The 19,095-nt window shown below is 40.6% G+C and overlaps 1 protein-coding gene across 9 annotated transcripts in view; it reads right to left on the bottom strand.

Moving 5' to 3' along the window:
- Positions 1-19,095, bottom strand: part of ABCC9 (ATP binding cassette subfamily C member 9) — a 1,652,866-nt gene that overhangs the window by 1,462,382 nt on the left and 171,389 nt on the right. For all 9 annotated transcript variants that reach the window (XM_044087794.1, XM_044087796.1, XM_044087793.1 and 6 more), the window contains exon 4: positions 9,811-9,952. In XM_044087794.1, the coding sequence (XP_043943729.1) occupies positions 9,811-9,952 (142 nt within the window). The remainder of the gene's footprint in view (positions 1-9,810; positions 9,953-19,095) is intronic.

Raw genomic sequence — 19,095 nt, 5'->3', positions numbered from 1 at the left:
TAGGATTGTGGGGGCAGACCTGACTATTACTATGTGTCTACATAGGTATGGGGGGCACACCTGACTGTTACTACATTTCTACATAGGACTGGGGGGGGGGCACACCTGACTGTTACTACATTTCTACATAGGACTTAGGGGCACACCTGACACTTGTACACATTTGCTATGACTGTATTGACCTACATTTCAATTTCTGACTTCTTACCCATCAGAACTAACATCTCACTGCCTGACCTGTTATAGTCTGTCTGTGTAGGCTTGGGGGGCAGGTTACCCATAGCCATCAATCAGAGGCCTTAGCACAGCCTTTGTTTGTGTTTGTCTACACCTGCCCTGCTGGCTGAGACAGTTGTTGGGTATGTGAGCCTCCCTGACTGGCTTATGTGTATCATATGGACACAAATGTAGCCCAGCACATTTCCTGCAGTGGGTTTTGTCACCTTGCTAATACTGGCTACTATGGGGACACCAGTATTTGTTACAGATCTCATACTGCCACTATAGGTGTCTACTATCTGCTGGCATCCCATTCAGCCACCCGATTCCCTTGCATGCTCACATTCATACCATAGATACAAGTAACAACACATTCTACTCCATTCAGTAATTGGTAGGAAGAGTGACTTACCTTGTGGCTGTGCCAGTACTGGGATGGTGCTGGAGGGCTGCCTATGTCGGATGCACATAGTACACTCCCTATACATGGTTAAGCACAGGTAGTGTCATGTTTGGCATCCCTTTTGCTGTATGTATGACTCAGAGAGAGGTGTCATTCCCTGGGTCCTTACTGTGTCAGTGTATGTGCCATGCGTTGCCTCTTTGCCAAGGCCAGGGCATACTTGGAATGCCTCCATCTGCCAACTGGGGCAGGCTCAGGCTGTTCCTCCTCCAAGTCACGCTGTGCGTGTGCAGGCCTTGGCAATGGTGGGGGGCTGTGTGGCCCTGCCCAATGCTGTTCCTGCTGCAGCTGTTTCCGCAGGATCATATTGTGTAGCATGGCACATACAATGACAATTTGGGTACATGTAGCTGGTGAGTACTGCAAGGCTCCACTGGATGCATCCAGGCAGTGGAACTGTGACTTGAGCATCCTAAACACATGCTCTATTATGATTCTGGTCTGTGCGTGTGCCTTATTATGGAGTTCTTGTTCGGGTGTGTGTGCATTTCTGATGGGTGTCATCAGCCATGGCTCCAGTGCGTAACCAGCATCCCCCTCTAGGTGACCATAAGGGATGTCCCCATTGTCAAATCTCTGGTACAGCTGCATCAGATGCCAGATGTGGGAGTCGTGATAGCTTGCAGGGCAGCCAGCACACATATTCATTATAATGCCCTGGGCATCACACACAACCTGGCAGTTGATGGAGGGGAAGCCCTTGCAGTTGATGTAGACCCTACGCTGCTCTCCGGGTGGTGATTTGATGTATATATGCATGCAGTCTATAGCACCCAGTACCTCAGGGTATTCTGCTATTTGGTGGAAGAGATGCATATTGCTGGCCAACGCCTCATGGGTGTTGGGAAAATATACGTGCTCACTGGCATGTACTGACATTGCATCCAGGAACTGTTAGAGTACCCGGGATGCTGATGCCTGTGAGATCCCCTTGATAGCCCCAGTTGGCTTTTGGAAGGTACCTGTGGCTTTACAGTAGTATACTATACACATACATAGTATATATATATATATATATATATATATATATATATATATATATATATATATATAGGGCCTTACTGAGACAGACACCTGGTGTCAAAGTCATGGTCTCAAGCTAAATGCCAAAAAATGCATAGTCATCCCGTTTGGGAAAAACAAAACACCCATGAATTACCACATAGGTGGCAGCCCCCTTAATACAGAAGAGGTAATAAGAGATCTGGGGACCCAGGTAGATAGTAATCTCTCCTTTGACAATCATATTGCCAAAGTAGTTAGGAAATCCTTCTATATAGCCCATCTAATTACTAAAGGGTTCGCATCTCTACTCATCACTCATCAGACCCATCATAGAGTACAATGCCCCATTTCAGATGTACCTCACAAGACACTTCCAACAGCTGGAAAGACCACAAAAGTACCTCACCAAGAGGATTACTGGCCTCAAATATATGTTCTATGCAGCCCGACTGGAAAAACTCCAGCTGTACTCAGTCGCATATCACTTACTCAGAGGTGATCTCTGCCTGACTTACAAAGCTATGTCCAACTCAGAATTGATGGACATGCTCCACCTAAAGAAATCCAAGTCACTGCGAGCCACTCGCTCTAGTGAGCTAAACCTCACCACAACAAGAAATAGAACATACTGGAGGGATAGATTCCTGTCACATTGACTCCCCATGCTTTGGAACAAAATTCCTAACTACATTAGGCAGAGGCCTTCACTAACACTCTTCAAAAGAAACCTTGACGAGTGGATGGGTAACAGAAAATACACCCCTGGGATCACTTCATTGGATCTTCTTGACAGAGGCTCAGTTAATTAATCAATGGGGCGGCGAAAGCTGACACACTCTGGCTAGGCTTATAAACACCCTCGTGCAGATAGCCTTGTACCTACCTATGAACCTATGAACCTATAATATACATATATATATATATATATATATATATATATATGTGTGTGTGTGTGTGTGTGTGTGTGTGTGTATTTGTTTTTAACATATCCTTGTATCTGTAAATATGTTTTCTTCATTTCCTATGTGAGCCTATTCACCAGGCTGTGCCTGCAAATTGTCCATTGAGATTAGTGTACTACCATGTTAAACAAATATAAACAATAAATAAATATGCATGTACTTGATCAAACGTGCCACAACTAGAATGACCATGATGCTGTCTGATTAAAAAATCAATGACCTAAATCATAAAAACTATACAGACTGCATCAAAGCCATATTCCTCATGTCAGAATCATACAGGCTATTGAGAGGTGACCTCAGCCTTTTGTACAGAGCTTCAGTTGACCCTATTTTGGCAGACCTATTACACATTTGCAAGGTCAGTGGTATAACACCCACTCATGGATGAGTCATATAGCAATGGTAGGGACAAAAGGGGCAACTGCCGTTGTAGCAAAGTGTTAAGGGGATGTTATTGAGAGATTAGCTTGCATTTTATTCTGTAAAGAAATGGCAGTACAGAAAGGTACTTCAGTTCAGCATTTATTTATTTTGTTTGCTCTTTGCCTGAAGAGATTTGTACTGTAGGTTAACTGTATTACTGTAGGAAGCTGGGGGAGGAGGCTCATGGTTGGCATTATTATTGCAGCAATATCCCAGATGTTTTTGACTTATTTTGCTCTTCACTTGAAGAGCTGAGGCAGAGATGTACAAGCTCTTGGGACTGATGCGGTGTACTAGCTGAGCCAGCTACACTTTTGCAAGGCATCCCAATCTTTTTTGCAAAATAAATAGAATATGTTAGCAGGATAGGAATGCTCTTTTTCAAAATAAATAGAATACGTTGGAGAGATAGGAATGCATCACAGAGAATACTGTTTCTATGGAATCATCTCCCATTCCATATAAAGGAAAGTACATATTTTAGTTTATTCAAATGTAACTTGGATAACTGGATGGTTAAGCACAAATTTACCACTGGTTTAGCACCCCTTTTAAGTACCTGTGCACATATGTGATCATGTAAGTAAATGCATGTTTACTTTTTGAAATAAAAAAGAAAATTTCTTGAGTTTGCTTCCACTATCACATAATAACAACAGCCATCTGAAATTTTTTGATGAATGGCACTTTTCAAGAAATTAATATATACCCCCAGTAGAAGTTACACTTTCCAGCAATCTGGCTGGCTGTTTCATGCCATTTTCATTTCATTACATTGAATAACTATTATACAAAAAAAATAGACAATTTTAACCAAAACGTTTCCTCTGAGGTCAATTCTAACATCTTGCAGCCAGCTGAATGTTTAACGGTTCAGTGCCAAATTAACTGCTTAATGAGGAAAACATTAACTAACAGCTAGTATGAATTTCCTTACAAAGTAGCAAACTGAATTTTAACAATCAATCAAACTTACTATGCAAATGATAAAAAACATCCTACTATTTGCATCATTCACCAGTGCTGCCTCTCTCTGTCCTTCATCTGCAAAGATCTGTTCATATCAGAGTAATTAAGTCTGAATCAGTACCTTCCAACTCCCTTTCACTGGCAACTATTTTCTTGTTTTATTGTATAACATCGGACTCACGAAAACAGGATCTCAGAATAAGTAACAATGAGTAACATCAGGAATACTGCACAGGCAAAAATGCCCTTGCTGTTCCCCAGCCATTGCAACAGTCTCAAATGTGGCTTATTCATTGGGTCTATATTACTTCATGGAAAACTAACTTCAGCAAATGGCTGCTCATCAAACATAAATCAGTGAATGGGTGTTCATCGAATATTCACATTAATGAACATGTTTCCCAGGGCAGTGAGTTACTTGGCCAACATACCAACATACCAACATACCAAACCGACACACTGCAATATGTCAAACCCACCAAGGTGAGGGGGTTCTACGACCCCACCCTACCCTACTTATATATGCCAACTATGAGATCGCACTACAGTGGGGAAAAGGGCATATTTCCTAATGCTCGCCAAGTAACTCACTGCCCTGGAAAAAACGTTCGCTGATGTCAACATTCAATGAACTGCCATTCGCTGAAGTTAGTTTTTAATGACCTAATATAGACCCTTATTCATTCATTCATTCTGTGATTACACACTATATCCAATTAAGATTAAAAGTCAACAAATACCCATCTCAGCAGTCAGTGTTCACAAGGCAGAGAAATAAATCCTAGATGGGCTCCAGCCCATTGTGGGTTTGTGCATACAAAAACACACCCTACAGCTTTAATATACAGGACTGGCACTGCAATCTAGTTTTTAAAAATTAAAATCATTTGACTGGTTACTGAAAATCATACATAAATAAACAGCACCGCAGAACAAAGAACAAAGTGTAAACTTTACTAACAAAAAAAAAAAATCAGTATGCTGCATGCACCTAAATAAAAAAGAACAACGCAACATACTTATCCCAAATCGGATTTTCAGTGTAAAACCAAAGTAAAATTTAACTATAGTAACAGAAACACATTAAGCTGTAAATAAAAAGGCAGTAAAATTAAAATGCAGATGAATTTTATAAATAAAACATAGATAAAATTCAAAAAAAAAAAAAAACTTCCATTAGTAATAGCACTTGGGATCAACTGTGGGACACACATGATTTTACTTCCACCTGCTTTGTGTCTGGCCACTTAGTTTTCAGCCTTGTAACCAAATCAACAGCAAGTGTGAGTAGTGAATCTTGCTATCCTCCTCAAGTTGTCCCTGTATTATAATTATAATATCATGAGGGTTTACCAAAGTGCTCACGGGCTAGTAGTTTGTGACATACTTGCTCACTGCCAACTCCTTAAAAGAAAAGTGTTATAACTCTCACTAGCTCAATCTCATGTAACTATTTAGCCCCCCCTAACATCTGGCCCTATGAAACTTTATAGCCCTAACAGATCTGCAACTTTAACCATGAAATACCTACCCAATCTCTAACCTAATTCCCTAAAATTCCACATCCCCCTTCCTAAACTTAAAAAAACTGATCACTCCTTAAAACTGTACTCCCCCTCCCTAATACTAGAGTCCTTGGTTGCCCCATAACCCTAAAAATCCCTTACAACTCCCTAACCCTAAAACTCCCTTGATGCTCCCTAAACCTAAATACTCTTCCCGATTGCTGTCTTAACCTACAATCCCACTCCTCCACTCCTTCCCCATGGCTACCACACTTGCCTGTCTTGAACCTGAATAATGCATTCAGGTGAGGAGCGGCAGCTTGCATGAGCTACAATATGCTCATTTCCCAGGCTTCATGACAGTGGTCCTCAAGCCCTTTGAACTCAATGACTTGCAGTAGAACCATCATGACTACAGTGGTAAGAACAGTTGATAAAATACAAGGTTCTGAGCTGGGGACATATTACATAAGTAATAATATTTTACATGGTAGACATTATTGCACTTAGCAAATTACCTCTGTTTATGGATATTTTTTTATATATTGTATAGGCTGTGTAAGTGTGTGTGTGTGTGTATGTGTCTTTTCCATGTTTTTGAATGTTTTGATAAAACCAGTCCCATTTATCTATTGCAATCACCTTTTGATAGACCAATCATTATACCATGGAGGGAATTCAGCATGGCTTACTGCAATGTTAAAGTGTTGCCTTGGAAGGTCTTCATATCACATTAAGCCTTTCTGATTCCAAGACAGCTCTTCCTAAGCTTTTTCCCTAAGTAAGCGACAGCCTGGAAAGTGGTCTCACCCAGCATGTTAATATGGTGGTCCACAGGAGTGGCAAATGCTAATCAGCCGTGTTCTCTTCCTCTGGAAATGTTCACAGCTCCCAATTAACTTGGGCAAGTGAAATAAGCTTTTTATCTAGCAGAAAAAAGTGAACTACATTATAGACTTCTGCATCTTACTGAGGACCATATTGAGAAGCTAAGTCCCAATATCCTAAGCTGCTGTGACAGCCGGTTTTATTATATTAAGAACGTTCAGGACACAGCCCCCTACATAGGATTCTTTGTCAACCCTGGCAAAGATTTAGTAAAAGTAATATGTGTCTCACTTTTGGCAGGGCACCTTTTATGCAGTTTATCTTTCAATATTCCATTCTTCAACATAGATTCAAGTGTGGGAATTGTCACCAATGTCACTATTTATGCAAAAAGCAAATATTGTTGGTAATTATAAAAAAAGTGATATACACTCCAGGACATCTGAGTTGAAAAAGTTAAGTAATTATGAATAAGTTACCTGCAGCCCAGGATATCAGAACTGCAAAGGTTTAGGGGTGGCTTATGGCACAAAACCTATCTCTTGTGATTCCTTCTATACAGGAAAAACTCAAAGAAGATATCAGTAGCGGATTTAAAAACATGTCCGTAGATTTAAAAACTGTGATCTCAACAATTCACTGGCTGAACAAATTTTTCTTGTAGTTCTTTTAAAAAAATTGGAAATATATTTGAAATAACATTTTAGTCAGGATTGGAAGATTTCCTGGAATACCATGAGCTTGTTAGGCAAATACGGTTAAATGTTAACATATCCCCTTATTTAGGAAACATATATCCATCAATACAGTATTGAAATTATATGCTGCTAGGGTGAAGTAATTTTTTATATTGGCATTTGATTGGTTTACACACACACACACACACACACATATATATATATATATATATATATATATATATATATATATATATATATATACACACACACACACACACACACACACACACACACACACACACACACACACACACACACACACATATATATATATATATATATATATATATATATATATTCAAATGGTTTTAGAAATGAGTTTTTTACAATGCTCATTTGTACAGTCTTTTCAAAACATACTTGTAAAATAATTTACACTGTCACATCCATTTTACATTGTGTCACTTCCTGTTTTAATGACATCAATTCCTGTTCAGTGAATTTTGTTAATTTTCTGCTATCGTGTCATTCCTATTGCTTTTCTTACCAAATGAACCTGCATTGGACTTACTTCTCTATACAGCTGCTATATAAATTTCTAACAGCTGGGCACAGATATGTGTGACAAATATTACAAATGAACTATATATGGAATAAATGTTGATGACATAAGCATAGTGATAATAAAACTTATCAGCCTCCTGTGTGTGAAATTAATTCTATAGCACTAAAATAATTTAAACATTTTCAATTTCAGTTGTAATAGTCACCAAAGTGAAATAACTTAAAGACTTAAAAGGTATATAGTAAATACCATGTCAGTCACTCCCACATATGTCTACATTGGTTGTTATTTTAATCATAAATGCCATTTAGACATTTGTAAACTAGAAAAAAAATATAACGTGCATCATCTGCCGTGGTTTGCAAACAAATCTGAATCACTCTAAAATGAAGAGAATAAGAGGGTGAAATGAGTGCGAAGGTTGTTCATCATACTTTTAACTTTAAAATGTAAGCTGCTTACCAGAACATATATTTTTTTACTGGTATGTCACTCAGTTAAACAAAACAGAAAATGTTGTTTTCCATACTTTTTAAAAAAAATGTAAACATTCAGATATGAACAGTGCGATTTTTTTAATTTGTAGGTATCCATAACATGACTTGCATTTTATACATATTGTAACTTTTCTATACAAATGCCAAAGTAATTTCATCATGTTTAAACATACAAATGTGAATAACATAACAACAAAAGAAAGGGCAAGGACGCAAGTCATTTGGCTCCCAATCAACAACATAGTTAGTTATAGTGTGTGTTTTACAGTTCAAAAACAATACATATTTTGCCTTTTTTCAGTAAACATATGTTAAAACATTAAAATAACTAAAAAAATATTAAAAAAAATATACCATGCTTTATATATATATATATATATATATATATATATATATATATATGGGTTCATGTCAGTACATCGACAAGTCGGAAGATCGACATTCACTCCACCGACACATGAAATAATCGAAACCGCAAACACGGACATTTAACAGGTAAGAGGTTTACATTTCGCTAATCATGCCTACCACACATGCATAACACTGCCACACTTAACTAAAACATGGTAGGCATGACTAGCGAAATTAAAACTCTTACCTGTTAAATGTCCGTGTTTGCGGTTTCGATTATTTCATGTGTTGGTGGAGTGAATGTCGATCTTCCGACTTGTCGATGTACTGACATGAACCCATATATATATATAACATACACATCTCTCAGGTAGGATACCATTGATACATTGCAAGGTAGGGAGCCTGTATTTATACATCTGAGCTATTACTTCCGCCCTCAAGAGATAACTTGTATATATCAAGCTTGTTATCACACCATACTCCATGTGGATTTTGTAAAGCTATGCTTCATGCATGGCATTTCAGAAGACAATATTATGGTTTTAATTATAAAAGCAGTAGTACTGGCTGTAGTAATTCATATCCTGCATATCAGAAATGATTGCAGAATATGTCAGCACTGAGAATAGCATACAGTTGAGTCCCTTTGCAAACAGGGAATTGTAAGATGCATTATGCATGGAAAAACAGAAATCTTATATATTGTACGTTAAAGAATAGACTCTCACCAAGTCAGGAATACCTTCCACTAAATATAAAGTTTTGGACATGCACCTGATTGTGTCAGCACTTTTCCGTCATTTGAATATTTACATTTATTTAAAAAAAATCTGGATAAGAAATTCTGTTTTGGTTTTCTCATAGACAAACCCTGACGCCAGATAGAATGCTACTTGCTCTGGTGATTACTGTAACTAAAAAACTATCTTCAGCTTGAAATATCAATAGCATGATGTCACTGTGAAGAAAAACTCAAATAAAAGAATACATTTTAAGCCATGAGTAAACACAATATTATGGTATGACAGCTATCAAACTAGTCCTTTGCATTTTTTTGGAAGTACATATGCTCTCTGTTTTCATGTTCTCACGAAGTATGTGGGTAAGCACCATCCATGCGAGACAAGTTAAGCTCCAGAGAGCTTTATATCCTCACTGCACAACATCAGATATACAAGTGTACAAATAACACTTCAGACAATGTTTTCTTACTGCTTATTTAGATAATGCTTTATATAGCTGCAATGACTTCTGCTGGAAATAATGTCTTGTAGCTCTTGTTCAAACTGAGATAGAAGCTGTTTTGCTAATACATATACAGTTTTGGTTGTACATACCCATCAGACACAATCCCTTCTGAAATTTCACACACATGTACAAACAGGAGGATGAAAGTCAGCAACCATCTCAAATTGTGACCCGGAAAGTGAAGCCATGTGTTGTGATGGATTTGAACCTTGGAGCTTTGGCTTCCCCATCCTAAAATAAAATAAAACTATGTTTATTGAACTAAAATGAAGAAAAAGCTTCCATATCTGAAAACTGATGCATGTCAAATAAGCACTGAAGTCTAACATACATTCAGGCTATAAAGCACACTATTATATGGCCTACTAAAGGACGTAGCCTGCAACTTATGTTTTAAACCTCCAATTGCTGTAAGACCAAGATGAATTTCATTGCTATAACAGAATCATGGGTAAAACCAACATTTCTAAACTGTTAGTGACCTTTTTATGTTTTGTTACAGACAGGCAAGATGACAAAATGGATGTAAAGTAATTCTCTTTATCAAAATGGTCTTACTGAAAACCCTGCGTTTGACATGCCAAAAGCTAAGTGAATATGACCCAGAGTAGCTCCCTTCTGAGGTACCAATTGTTGAAAATAGTACAGTTGCGTAAGTAAAGTTACCATAACAGTAGTTGCTCAAATGATCCCTGCCACAGTAGACTTTGTTTTATGGGCAATAGCTTTAGCTATACACGTTATATCCTGCTAAGGATGTAACAGCCAGCTAACTTCCAAAGGTTCAAGGCACCTTCCACTCACTGAAATGTCAGTCAGCTTGAGCTGAGCTAACAAAAAAAACAGAGATTTGGGTACCGAGCCCTTCAGAGCTTTCATGTCAACACAGAGCTGAAGACATAGCCCTGAAAGGACAATACTAGGAATAACAACAAGTATGTATTCACACCCTGGCATAAACAACACACCAAAACAAGGGGGATGGAGGGAGGGAGTGGCTACTGCAGCACTGATCAACACACCAAAAACAAGGGGGATGGAGGGAGGGAGGGAGTGGCCACTGCAGCAGTGATCATTTCAACATCTACTGTTATGGTAACTTTACTTACACAGCTGTACTATGTGCATGCTGTTGAACACTGCTGCAAGTAGCCTTAGTCAGTGGCTTAGCTAGGGCAGGGTGAAATGGGCAACTGTCCTGGACATAAAGTGTTGAGGGGGTGCGATCAGCCAGTCTGGATTGGAAGCTGATACTGACTTTTCAGTCAACCTGAGCACTGTAACATTGCATGTGTGGTCTAAACTGTAGCAGCCACTTGCCCACACTGTAGCAAGTAGCAGTAGCATAGCTATTGTGGAGCAACAGGGGAACTGCCCTGGTTGCAAAGTGTAAGTGGGGGGGGGGTGATCAGCCAATATGGATCTCTCTTTAATGAAATACTGGCCTTTGCAGTCAAACCTGAGCACTGTAGCACTGCGTATAGTCTAAACTGTAGCAACTTGCTTACCACACTGTATAAGCAGTTTGCTGCAGTTCAAAAAAATCTCTTTTTTAACTAAAACCTGAGCTCTGTAGTGCTCTATGCAGGTAGGATATAATTTGTAACAACTGATTGCTACAGCTTAAAAGAATTCTTTTAAATGAAAACATGACTGCAGAGCTCTGTGCAGGCAGGCAGGGTTTAATATGAAGCAACTGTTTGCTATATTTGTAGCAATCGGTTTGCTACAGGTTAAAAGAAGAAATACAGTTTTTAAATAAAATGTGGGGAAGGAGGTTAGGGGGAAGGCACAGAAAAGGGACCTGAATGGCTGGGACAGGAAGGAGAGGGAGGCCTGTCATGCATCTGGTAATCTGGTTGGTGTGACAGTAGAGAGAATGTTTGTTATTTGACCTTTTTTTAGGTTCATAGGTTCATACTAGGCTATCTGCCCTGGGGCAATTATAAGCCTAGCCCGATTCTGTATGGCTTACGCCACCCCTTGATTTGAGTATACTGTGCCCTTTTTAAGGTTTAGTTTACTGTGCCTCTGTCTAATAGTGACACGGGAGTAATCCCTGGGACAAACCTACGATCCCCCATCCACGTATCGAGATTCTTCTTGAAGAGATTCAGTGAGGTGCTCTGCCTCACATGAACTGGAATTCTATTCCAGAGTGAAGGGAGCCTCTGGGTTATGAACCTGTCCCTCCAGCAAGTTCTATTTATTTCTGTGCTGAGGTTCAAGTCCCTAGAGCATGTGGCTCTAAGGGATTTAAATTTACTGAGGTGGAGCATGTCCATTAATTCTGGATTTGACATAGCTTTGTATGTCAGGCATAGATCGCCTCGAAGTAGGCGGCATGCAACTGAGTAGAGCTGGAGTTTTTTTAACCGAGCAGCATATGGCATCTGTTTGAAACCCTTGATCCTCTTGGAGAGATACTTTTGGGGTCTTTCTAATTGCTGCAGGTGTCGGGTAAGGTACATCCCAAAAGGGGCATTGTATTCTATGATGGGCCTGATGAGGGATGAATAAAGGGGCACGATTACCTCCCTTGATCTAGATGTGAAACCCTTCTTGATGAGGTGGGCTATGTAGAAGGTCTTTCTAACCACTTTGGCAATGTGGTTTACAAAGGAGAGATTGCTATCAACTTGGGTCCCCAGGTCCCTAATAACTTTCTCTGTACTTAATGGGTTTCCGCCTATGTGGTAATTTCTGGGCACATTGTTTTTGCCAAAGGGTATGACTATACATTTTTTGGCATTTAGCTTTAAACCATGGCACTGGCACCAGTTATCTGTCTCTGTGAGACCTTTTTGAAGGATGTTTGTGTCAGCTGGAGAGTTGATTATGGTGCCCAGTTTGCAGTCGTCTGCGAACTTGGTGAGCCATAGTCCTCCCATGTTTGCCTGTAACTCAGAAAAGTATATACCGAACAAGAGTGGTCTCAGGACAGAACCCTGTGGGATGCCTCTTGTGAACGGTTTCGAGTCTGACATGTCTCCAGCAACTCTCACTCTGTGGGTTCTGTCTTTCAGCCAGTTTGCGACCCATCTTGTGACATAGGGGTTTATATTTAAGCTGGATAGCTTATCTATGATGCCCGAGTGGGGTATTCTGTCAAATGCCTTTGCAAGGTCCAGACAGGCTGTGTGGACTACCTTCCCTTCATCTATGGCTTTGGTGACTGTTTCAAAGAAGTCAACCAGGTTCAAAAGGCAGGATCTGCCCTTGACAAAGCCGAACTGGGTACGATCTAGTGTCTGTAGGTCCCCAATGTCTTTGTTTATGAGCTCCATGATGATCCTCTCCATAGCCTTGCAGACTAAGCTAGTCAGGCTTATGGGGCGATAGTTTCCAGGGTCCGTAGAGGCTCCACCTTTGTGGAGTGGGACCACTGTTGCTGTACGCCATTCTATGGGCACATATCCTGTAGTGAGGCTGAGATTGTATAGCTGTTTTATTTGAGGGATTAGTTCCTCTTGTAGTTCATGTAGGACGCAACCTGGGACACCATCTGGTCCCATTATCAATGACATCTGACATCTAACTGTAATAATCTTATTACAGTAAAGTGTTTTATTTTTCTTTTTTTTCTTTCCACTCTTCAGTAGAAGAGCTGGAGATTGACTTTTTTCTTTTTTTTGCTTGAAAATCTGAGGGGGTAGGGTGCTGACTTGTGCTATTGGCATAAGAGCTGGTTGAGCAAGCTGCACTTCTGGCCTTAGCTATATGGGTAGATTACCCTAGCTTACTACATTTGGGAGGTGGAGGTCTTGGTAGAGTGGGCAGTAACCCTGCCTGGAATAATTTTATTGTAGTGAGTATAACAATGCATAACAGGTTTAGACTATTTGGGAATAGTCTGTTCTGACATAATTTGCCCTTTCTTCTTATATTCACAAGAAATGAACAATTGATCTGAAAGAACAGTTGTGTAAAATCTTACCATAACCATAAATGTCCTTCTCTTATATGTTGCGGAATTCTTAACATGTGGGATTCACTGCCAAAGGTGGTCCAGACATTCAGCCAATATACAACAGACTTTAACTACTGCGGGGTACATGGGATGCTGCACCTCTGCCAGCAGCCAGAGTAGGCCATAAAAGTGATGTCCACACATAGCAACCTCAGAAGTGAATGCCCCAGTCAGAACACCAACCTAAGGAACAGAAGGAGGTAACCATATATCCAGGGAAAAAGACAAAAACCAGGGGGAAGATGGGAGGGCTAGAATACTGCAACATAGAAGAGAAGGACAACTATGGTTATGGTAAGATTTTACACAACTATTCTATGTCCTTCTATTCTTATGTTGCAGTATTCCTAACATGAGGGAGAGTACCAAAGGTCACGAGGAAGGAAGGGAAAGGGAAGGAGCATAGGCGCTTTCTAAAAAGCCATGAAGAATGGCTGTAGCAAAGCCAGCACTAGATTTGTTAATGCCATCCAGTTTATAATGTTTAGTGAAGGTATGAACAGAAGACCAGGTAGCTGCTTCCAAGATGGAGTTAGTATCCAAACCTTTGCAAAAAGCACATGAAGAAGCCACAGCCTTATCAGAAGTAGAAGGGCTCTTACCACGAAAACATAAATGGCCTTAGAAATCCAAGTGGAAATGGTCTGCTTGGAAACAGGCATTCCCAGAGCCCTGGGATGAAAAGAAACAACAATTTGATCAGATTTCCTGATAGCCTAAGTTTTGCCAAGTAAACATCTGAGTTGTCCATGCACATCCAAGTTGTGTAGAACTCTCTCCTCAGATGATTATGGAGCAAAGCTACTGAGATCTGTCAAATCCATGAAGTTACAGAATAGCATACAAGTATGCTTGCAAGTGCTAAAAGCATGGTTTCAGCAGGCTCTAGAGCAAATACAGACAGCATGCAAACCATGGCTAGCAGAAGCAGGCATAAGCAGATGACACCTGCCACCCCTGCAGGCTCCCCAGGTAAAACCTGTAGTTTTCCAGCAAGTTCTAAGAGAAGAACATGCTCAGTGCAGTACAAGGGTGAGTCAGCAAAACTCAAGTCAAGTTTTATTGTTAACTGTTGCAACTGTGATGTCAATCATGAGTCTAAAAGAGAAAAATGTTTAGCATTTTGTCAGCAATTCCACAAGTGTAAAAAATGGAACCATTTTCAAAAGTTTTGCAAATCAAATAAACCTCACACAGTTATAAACAAGGGTAATTTAAAAAGCAAGTTGATCATATAGAGAGCTGCAATTCTACTTTCTAGGTAGATGGTGTATCATTATTTCTTGAGAAGGTTGATGCAGTGAATTTGTTGGCAAAAAATGAAGTGTTTTGTACTGTCCAGATCAATGTTAAATCCACCAAGCTCAAAATAGGCATTGGTTTAAAGTGTAATGTTATGTCGCAGACACATTTGCTAAGGGGGAGAGCTGGTGAGCAACTTAATGTGGCCAGTTGTGCAAAACTTGTTGCCTATGGAGGTGAAGAAATTCAAACTGAAGGCTCAGTTGTGCTTTCATGTTATTTGGCAAGGAACTGCTACAGATTACTGTTTTGTGTAATCCAAAGACCTGTGCAGTCATTAATGGATCTCAGTGACAGTTTGAGAATGAATCTGCTTTCCTTTACCAAAGAAATTCATCATATAAGCACGTCTCAGTTTCAATTTTACTGAAGCTATTTTCTCAGAGTATGCTGATGTTGTCGATGACAAGTTAGGCAAACTTCCAGTTATGTATTCTATGAAGTTAGACTCAGAAGTCAGTCCAATGATCAGACCAGCAAGAAATGTTCTGATAGCTATGCAGAATAAAGTCAAAGCTCAGTTGGATAAAATGGCGCAGCAAGTTGTAATTTGTCCAGTTACTGAACCAACTGAATGGATGTCATCCATGGTAGCAGCCCCACAAAAAAGGCTCAGACAAAATCAGAATATGCATTGATCCAAGAGATTTGAACAAAGCATTAAAGAGACCTCATCATCATATGTGTACAGTCAAGGAAGTCGCAGCCCTAATACAGAATGCAACTGTTTTTTCTGTATTGAATGCAAAAAGCTCATTTTGGCAAGTGATGCTTGATTGCAAATCTACACTACTGACTACTTTCAGTACCCCATTTGGAAGATATCAATTTCTCAGGATGCCATTTGGAATAAATTCTGCAGGTGAAATCTTTCAGCATCCAATGGAGTAATTTGTTACAGGTTATCCTTGTGCCATAATTGTAGATGATTTATTGGTTGGCAGCAATGGTGAAGCAGAGCATGACAGAAACCTTAGGAGAGTTCTAAACAGTAAATGTGAAGTAAACTTGAAGCTCAATCCTCTGAAGTGCAAATTCAGACTACCAAAAGATCAGACCAGGTCTGATATGTAGGTCATTTATTTACTAGCACTGGTTTGCAACCAGACCTGTCCAAGCAAGCAGCCATTCTTGAGATGCCAGCACCAGATAATGTTCAAGCTCTACAGTGTTTTCTTGGTATGGTTAACTATTTAGGCAAGTTTACACCAGACTTCAGTGAGCTGACAGCATCTTTGAGAGAGCTGATGTTCAAAAATGTTACATGGTATTTGGTTGGAACAGTACCAGAGAGCATTTGAAGACCTTAAGCAGAAAATTGCCGCCCCACCTACATTAAGATACCATGATGTTAATAAACCAGTGACTCATAGGTTCATAGGTTCATACTAGGCTATCTGCCCTAGGGCATTTATAAGCCTAGCCAGAGTGTGTTTGGCTTTCGCCACCCATTTTAAATTAATTTTGCTATGCCCCTTTTTGAGGTTAGTATACTGTGCCTCTGTCTAACAGTGACACAGAAATGATACCCGGGGTAAACCTACGATTCCCCATCCACTCATCAAGATTCCTCTTGAACAGAGTCAATGAGGGACTCTGCCTAACCTGGACTGGGATTTTATTCCAGAGTGAAGGGAGACTCTGGGTTATGAATCTGTCCCTCCAGCATGTCCTATTTATTTCAGTGCTGAGATTCAAGTCTCTCGAGCGCGTAGCTTGATGGGATTTGGATTTTCTGAGGTGCAGCATGTCCATTAATTCCAGGTTGGACATGGCTTTATACGTCAGGCACAGATCACCTCTGAGACAGGCGGTATGCCTCTGAGTAGAGCTGGAGTTTCTTTAACCGGGCAGCATATTTGAGCCCTTTGATCCTCTTGGTGAGGTACTTTTGGGGTCTTTCCAGTTGCTGCAGGTGTCTGGTAAGGTACATCCCAAAAGGGGCATTGTACTCAATTATGGACCTGATGAGGGATGAGTAAAGAGGCACGATGACCTCCCCTGATCTAGATGTGAATCCCTTCATGATTAGGTGGGCTATATAAAATGTTTTTCTAACCACTTTGGCCACGTGGTTGTCAAATGAGAGATTGCTATCAACTTGGGTCCCCAGGTCCCTAATTACTTCTTCCATACTTAATGGATGACCACTTATGTGGTAATTTGTGGGCACTTTGTTTTTGCCAAAGGGGATGACTATACACTTTTTGGCGTTTAGCTTGAGGCCATGGCTCTGGCACCAGTTGTCTGTTTCTATGAGGCCCTTTTGGAGGATGCTTGTGTCAGCTGGAGAGTTGATTATGGTGCCCAGTTTGCAGTCATCTGCGAACTTGGCCAGCCATAGTCCTTCCGTGTTGGCCTGTACCTCTGAGAAATATATACCGAACAAGAGAGGTCCCAGGACTAAGCCTTGTGGGACACCACTTGTAACTGGTTTGGAGTCTGACATGGCTCCAGCAATTCTAACCATGTGGGTTCTGTCCTTGAGCCAGTTTGCAACCCATCTAGTGACATAGGGGTTTATATTTAAGCTGGTGAGTTTATCTATAATGCCCAAGTGGGGTATTGTATTGAAGGCTTTTGCGAGGTCCAGGTAGGCTGTGTGGACCACCTTCCCCTCGTCAATGGCCTTGGTGACTGTTTCAAAGAAATCAACCAGGTTTAAGAGGCAGGATCTGCCTTAATAAAGCCGAACTGGGTAGGATCCAGTGCCTGTAGGTTCCCAATATCTTTATTTATAAGGTCCATGATGATCCTTTCCATAGCTTTGCAGACCAAGCTAGTCAGGCTTATGGGGCGATAGTTTCCAGGATCCATTGAGGCACCACCTTTGTGGAGAGGGACCACCATTGCTGTACACCACTCTTTGGGTACATATCCTGTAGTAAGGCTGAGACTGAACAGCAGTTTTATGTTTGGGTTTAGCTCTTCTTGGAGTTCATGTAGGACGCAGCCCGGGACACCGTCTGGTCCCATTGATGCTGTGTTTTTTGCTTTGGAGAGGGCGGCTCTTACCTGAGCATCTGAGATGTCAGGGGGGCAGCACTCTGCTGGGATAGATATTTGCCCTTTTGGTGGGAGGGGGGAGAAGTTTGCGCTGAACCTGTCAGCTAGGATGTTGGCAATGTCTGTGGGTTCGGTGTATTTTTTGTCATTTTGGACTAATTCTGAGCATATCTGGAAATTCCCACCCAGGTTCCTAACATAAATAAAGAAAGCCTTGTGATTACCCTTAGTGTCTTGTGCAATTTTTCTCTTGAAGCTGGCCTTAGATGATTTTATGAGTGCCCGTAGTTTTTTGCTAATACTGATCAGAGATGCCTTCCCTTTTTGGGATTTTGCTCTATCATGTAGTAGCTTCCTCCTTCTATTGTATAGTTTGTTTATGGCTGGGATCCACCAGACAGGACGTCTGCCTTTGGAGGATTTGGTCTTGGTTTTATTTGGGATTGCATGATCCATGCATTCCTGAAGGTGTTCATAGAATGCATTTATAAAGGATGTGAATATCCAGTGAGATTAGTTTATGGTCTGATCTTACCGGTGAGGGATACACTTCTGGTCTGGAGCATAGAATCCCCATGTTGGTGATGATCAGGTCCAGTATGTTTTCCCCTCTTGTGGGAGTGGTAACAAGTTGTTCCATAGCATTTGAGTTTATAAATTCTAGGAACCTTTGGGCTAGGGTGTTGGAGCTAGAGTAATGCTCCCAGTCTATGTTTGGGTAGTTGAAGTCACCCAATATAATGGTGTTTGGAGAGACCTTCATATTTTCCAGTGTTCTCAGGAAGGCCGAGTGGAGTTCCTGGGTTTGGAAGGGTGGTCTGTAGCAGGCTATAAACTGGAAGGCAGTTTTACCCACTGTTAGTTGCACATGGATAGTCTCTGATGCTTTGTGCTGTGCCACCAACCTGGAGGTGTGGGTATCTTTGACGAATATTGATACTCCCCCTCCTTTTGTGTTTCAGTCCAAATTTTGAGGCCGAAAAGCATGGTATGAGGTATAACCTGGTAGTGCTGGAGTGCTCTCGGGAGCCTTGAACCAGGTTTCTGTCACTGCACAGATATCGATGTTCTCCATGCTAAGGAGAGTTTGAGTGTA

This window comes from Protopterus annectens, chromosome 11.part0 (genome assembly GCF_019279795.1).
Source record: "Protopterus annectens isolate FY-2018-M chromosome 11.part0, PAN1.0, whole genome shotgun sequence".
Taxonomy (NCBI): Eukaryota; Metazoa; Chordata; order Ceratodontiformes; family Protopteridae; genus Protopterus; species Protopterus annectens.
Note: the sequence above shows the minus strand (reverse complement) of the source record. Positions and strands in the feature narration are given on the sequence as shown.